Here is a 5,754-nt window from a genome sequence, read left to right as displayed (position 1 = left end):
ACTAAAAAACAAATACAAAAATTAGCTAAATGTGGTGGCGCATGCCTGTAATCCCAGCTATTCTGGAGGCTGAGGCAGGAGAATTATTGCAGTGAGCCGAGATCACACCACTGCACTCCAGCCTGGTGACAGGGTGAGACTCCGTTTCAAAACAAAACAAAAAAACTACTAAGAAATGCTATCAAAGAGCTAAAAGTTAGAAGACATGTGTCAATCATTTTTAAATTTTTTAAAAATAAAACATACACAGAAATTATCTGGCAAAGTGCTTTCTCTGAAGGCGGTTTTGGTTTATATAAAAACAGTCAATAAATATTAAAGGAGAAAAAATAAACTGTGAATGCTTCATTGGGATTAAAATGAGTTTTTAAAAGCTGGACACAATGTCTATTGCTGACAGTTCCAACATAAACCAGAATCATTAATTTCATTGACCTTCTCATATGGTTTAATTCGCTCACTTATTCTTTCTTTGTAAAACATTTGGCCACATGTGTTAAATAAATGTTGACGGTCTGATGAAAGGAATAATGGTATACCTTAAAAGAAGAAAAAATCAGTGTTATTTTCAAAATTACCCTGGAGCTAACTTTAGCACAAAGTGAAGAAATTAGTAAAAGGATGCAAAAGGCGATTGTTATTTCCAAGATTTTGAGGCCAGTAACGAAAAATTCAAGATGAATTTGATGTCTTATAGTTTTCTCTGTTTCTCCCAAATATCTGTCTGAGTTTTTAAATGTCATAGTCCACATCTCTCTCCACTCTCATGCTTGAGGATGGGCACCCCACAGTTTCTGAGTTTACAATTTATAATTCTAGCTATAGACAAAGAGACTCACACAGTGTCTGTGAGTCCCAGTCCAGAATTCTCAAGAAACACACTATGATTGGCTCAGCATGAGGCAGCAGCCTATCTCTTGTCTGATTAATTGTGGCCAAAATGACAGTGTCACATAGTATAACAGCACTTAATCCCTGTGGGTTAAGGAGGCAATTTTCAGGAATAATAGGTTATTGTGAAATAGAAAAAAATACTCTAAATGTATTATTCTTGAGGCTAAATACCCAGTGGGTTGGCCTCCACTTTCCAGAAAGCCATGCCCATTCCAAATTATTTCCAATCGAAGACTCTCTTCAATATATTCCCTATGACCATGCTGCACGTAGTGACTTCACTTTTCCCCGCAATCTGAAAACTACTTGAAAATATCTTGGTGTTCTACGTGAGTTATACTGAGTAATGGCAAATTGAAAAAAAAAGCGACTAAATTTTCTTGTTAGGCATTTTGTATTGCCATTTGTTAATCATCCTTTATAGATGTTGATTAATAATGCTATTTATCTTTCACAGGCAAGATTCCAGTTATTTCAGAAGCATAGCAAAAAGACCAAATGATTTAGTTAGCTTAGGGAGTCAATGCAATGAGAAATACAAAAGCAGCCAAGCCAACCGTAGGCTATTATATAGAAAGACCAATAAAAACAACAACAGTTACAAAAATCATCTGATGAGATTTTTTTTTTTTTTTTTCAGAGATGAGTCCGTTTTAATTGCTGGAGAGACAGGGAGGGGCCTTAGAAATAGCTCTCTCCCGCACCCCACGTGTCCTATCCAGTTTAGGCAGGAAGCCACTTTCCCTACAACAGTTCATTGCTGGGATCTCTGAAGAGCTGCTGTGGAGGGCAGCCGCCAGGCGGGGGCACAGGGCCTCAGAGGACACTGATGCGCTCTGTCAGCCCATGCATGTCGTGGTCCTGTGGTGGATAGGCCCCACCGAAATCCCTGTCCGTGGGTGGCCCGGACCCGGGCAGTGGATGCTCTGCCACAAACTGCTCCCAGCTCGCGTCGGCACTCTCGTGCGTGATGTATCGCTCACCCATCTTCCCTTCCAGTTCTCGGAGATCCAGCCACGTCTGGTACTCCTGTAACCAGGGATGGCTGAGAGATTTGTCCACACTGTAGCGTTTGCGCATCTTCACCTGCAGCAGGTTGTTGATGAGGTCGATGGCTCCAGCTGAGATGTGGCTCCAAGGGGTGGCCGGGTACATGAAGGCAGCATTCTGGATCTGGTCATTGATGTCCTCGTCCTCGTTGAAAGGGAACGTGCCACTGAGGCTGACGTACATGATCACGCCCACAGACCACATGTCCAGCGAGCGGTTGTAGCCCTGGTTGAGCAGCACCTCGGGCGCCAGGTAGGCCGGCGTGCCCACCACGGAGCGGCGGAACGACTTCTCCCCGATGATGCGCGCAAAGCCAAAGTCGCACAGCTTCACCTGAGGAAACGGGTCAGCTGATGCCAGCAACACATTGGCCATCTTTAATCGATGAGTTGTACTGATGCAGAGGCAATTAGAGTTAGAATCAGGCCATGTCCCAACATAAATGCTTAGAGGTCTATCACAATTTTCCTACTTTAGCTTTCATGAATCTCTGTATATCTTTTTAAGCTCTTCTTCTTTTGTCCATTGTCTTTATTTCTACCTGGTTTGACCTTCCCAGTTGTAAAAGGAGGTCAAATTAGACTGAACGTTCAGATGACATGGATCTAATTGTATTCTCAGTAAGTAAACTTGATCATGAGTTACATGTCCTTGACAACCACCCCAAGTGTAAATATAAATAATTGGAATAAGGAGCACAATAACCTTCAAACCCATGTCAAGATACAAAAATTAGAGAATATTTGAAAAAACGCCTGTGGGTTTTGGACCATGATTCGAATGTAGCGTTTGGCTTCTGATAAGACTGAAGTTTGAGAACCAAGGGTAATGCATTTTGCTTCTATTCACAGTAATGCCTTTTTAAAAATTGCATTTATATTTGACCTCAGAGGGAACTGATAACAGTTAAATAAGATAATCTCCTTAGGAAAATTTTCATTTCTGAAGAGGAAGCTGAAGAAGAAGAGAATTAACCAAAGGCTCTAAGTACTGTTTGGGGTTACTATGTGATGTTGGGCAGAGACAGAGTGTTTAGAAACAGGAGCTGCTCCAGTTCATATCTGCATTTATATCCACGTGCAAAACTAGCATATCATGTTTTGAAAGGCTTAAAAAGTAAAATTCCTCACTTACAAATACTTATTTTATGTCATATAAGAACAATCTTTTTGTATTGAGGTTTGTAATAGATTGTTCGGTCATGTTTAAATTGCCATTTTAATAGAAATGGCATTTTAATTACTTTATATTGCTTAATTATTCAGTAATTGTTCCTTGAGAACTGAATATGTTGAAACCTAAAATGATATTGGTAAATTGTATGTACATGACAGTCATGTTTGCTTTTCTGCCACTGAGATGCCAAAATGAGGACTTTTTTTTCTAATTTTTCTATTATAGCTGTCTATAACTTCTATTATTAACTATTATAACTGTCCCAGTGGAAGCTGCGACAGTTATCAGTGGACTGCCCCTTAGTTCCAAATCATGCCTTTTTGAGACCTCATCATTCTAGGGCTGAACTCTGTAAACATTTGTCTTTTAGTAGCTAATGAAATGCTTGAACTTTTTGTAGGGGTAGTGGAGGGTCATTGTAAAGCTAAAGCAAATGTAAAATGTCTTTCTACCTGGTTTTGATGTGTTACTGTTTTATAGTCTGTGTGTCTGCCAGAAGTTGTGCCTGCAGAGGACCATGGTGTTCATCTCAGTGAATCTCAAAGACCAGCTCCCGTTTGCCAGCTCTGCCAGCAAGCTTCTCGATCATCTAAGAAGACCATGATTACAAACCAGCTTTACCTCATCCTCACCTGCTTAAGAAATGTTTGTCTCCTGATAATTTACCCTCATAGTCCTCACCTATTCCTTCTAGCAAAGTCTCTGCTTCTGGTAGGTTGTGTATTCCTGTGGTAGCCACACACTACCCCAACAAATTCAGAATCTCAGTCTTAGATGGATAGAGGTAGGGGTAGATGGTTTCCTCCAAAATTCTTAGTCCCTTTTTCAGTCTCAGAGGTAGTGCTTCCTTCCTGCATTTACTACTTCTGCATTCCCGGAGTCCTATTCTACTCCTTTTAATGGTTACCATTTCTACTTGTTCATCATTATCTACATTACATCACCATGTTCACGTTACTGGTGTGCTTTTTACTTTGTGACTGATGAAAATGCATATTGATATTTTAAAAGTCACATTAAAAAAATTAAATTACATCAGTGGTGAACCTTTTACAAGAAAATACCACTAGGTCTCAAAGAAGCAGTGTTTAAAATACCAATTCAATTAAGTGAGGTTTACATGTTTTAATAAATACTGTGTTTTAGGTCTCAGATAACATCACAGAAAGGAAAAGACAGCAATCGGCATGTGTACTCATAATAATACTAAACAATTATAAACTAATAGAAATAATTGTACTAAACACTGCAATAATAGTAATAATGGTGCTACATATTATAAATGAACATGTACTAATAATAGCACTAAACTATTACATTATTAGTTGACTCAATTCAGAAACATTCGATCCATATGAGTTTCGTAAGTGTTGGAAAACTTTGAGAAAGTTTATGTGACTCTAGAAAGAAGTCTGTCTCCCAGTAAGATTCATTTCCACTACTTCTTTATTCACCTCTACTAATGAGAGAACAGTGACTGAAGCAGCTTACAGCAGTTAAGCATGTCTCATGCCATGTAGACAGAGCTCTATCTCTCAGGAAAGTATCCTATATCCTATTAGGCATTCCTAATTCTTTTCTGTTTTGGGTTTGAGTTATATCACTTCACAGATCATTACTGTCTTTTACAATTATTTTAGGCAACCTTAAAACATTGATGGTTTCCCATGAACTGTAGAGCATGCCAAGTCCCAGAGCACTGGGAAAAACATGGAGAGCTTGACTGATAAAACCCATCTTCCTTCCCCAAAGCAGAAGACACTCAAGTCACCTCTAACAAATCAGTGGAAATCCTAATGTTAATAGTAAGAAAGGAGAGTTCTCAGGATTTGTCTCCTCCCAACATCATTCCAACTCCCCTTAGCTCCCTGTACTGTGTGCTACCCTACAATATCTCAGAATTTCTACCACCTATATTGTAATGGAAATTGGGTAATCTATGATGGTCCACAACAGTTGTCTCTCTTATATCCTATGTACCTCAAGATCAGATGGTAGAAATAGTGTACTCATAACTCTCCAATGCTTTTTCCATGTAGTTACTCTCCTAGCTTTATAAATCCTGCTCCTGTGAGTTAATCATGCATACTATACTACTCCTTCTCCTTAGTGTGGCAGTCTCCAAATTTACAAACCATTAGTCTTCAGTGTAGCCTTCTAAATCTACACTTCTCAACCTAAATCATGTTATTATTCTAACATATTAATGTGCATCAAAAGGATCATTCCAAAACATGCTAGCAAATCAGACTTTACAGCTCTTTATCACCAATAAGTTTATTGTATCAGTCTGTTTTCATACTGCTAAAAAGATGCTACCTGAGACTGAGTAATTTTTAAAAGAAAAAGGTTTAATTGACTCACAGATCCACATGACTGGGGAAGCCTCAAGAAACTTGCAATCATTGCCAAAAGTGAAGGAGAAACAAACTTGGACCTTCTCACCAGCAGCAGGAGAGAGGAGTGCAAGCAGGGGAAAAGACAGATGCTTATAAAACCATCAGCTCTCATAACTCATTCACTATCATGAGAAAAGCATGAGGGGAACCACCCCCATAATCAAATTACTTCCTATCAAGTCTCTGCCTAAACACCTGTGGACTGCAATTCAAGATAAGATTTGGGTGGGGACAC

General features: G+C 39.2%; 1 protein-coding gene across 1 annotated transcript; it reads right to left on the bottom strand.

Moving 5' to 3' along the window:
- Window positions 1-1,537: 1,537 nt before the first annotated feature.
- Window positions 1,538-4,030, bottom strand: LOC120363554 (serine/threonine-protein kinase D2-like). Its single transcript, XM_039468036.1, has 2 exons — window positions 3,867-4,030; window positions 1,538-2,338 (listed from the first exon to the last, which is right to left on the bottom strand). Exons 1-2 carry the CDS (start codon window positions 4,028-4,030, stop codon window positions 1,711-1,713), a joined length of 792 nt encoding a protein of 263 aa, XP_039323970.1. The 3' UTR covers window positions 1,538-1,710.
- Between the last annotated feature and the right edge of the window lie 1,724 nt (window positions 4,031-5,754).

The sequence above is a fragment of the Saimiri boliviensis genome, chromosome 3 (assembly GCF_048565385.1).
Source record: "Saimiri boliviensis isolate mSaiBol1 chromosome 3, mSaiBol1.pri, whole genome shotgun sequence".
Classification (NCBI taxonomy): domain Eukaryota; kingdom Metazoa; phylum Chordata; class Mammalia; order Primates; family Cebidae; genus Saimiri; species Saimiri boliviensis.
Note: the sequence above shows the minus strand (reverse complement) of the source record. Positions and strands in the feature narration are given on the sequence as shown.

Excerpts from the sequence above, each read along its gene's own strand:
- LOC120363554 (XM_039468036.1), bottom strand. The coding sequence starts at position 4,030 with ATGGTAACCATTAAAAGGAGTAGAATAGGACTCCGGGAATGCAGAAGT. Across the intron at positions 2,339-3,866 it reads GAGATTCTGAATTTGTTGGG|TACAACTCATCGATTAAAGA; the intron begins GTAGTGTGTGGC and ends CCTCTGCATCAG.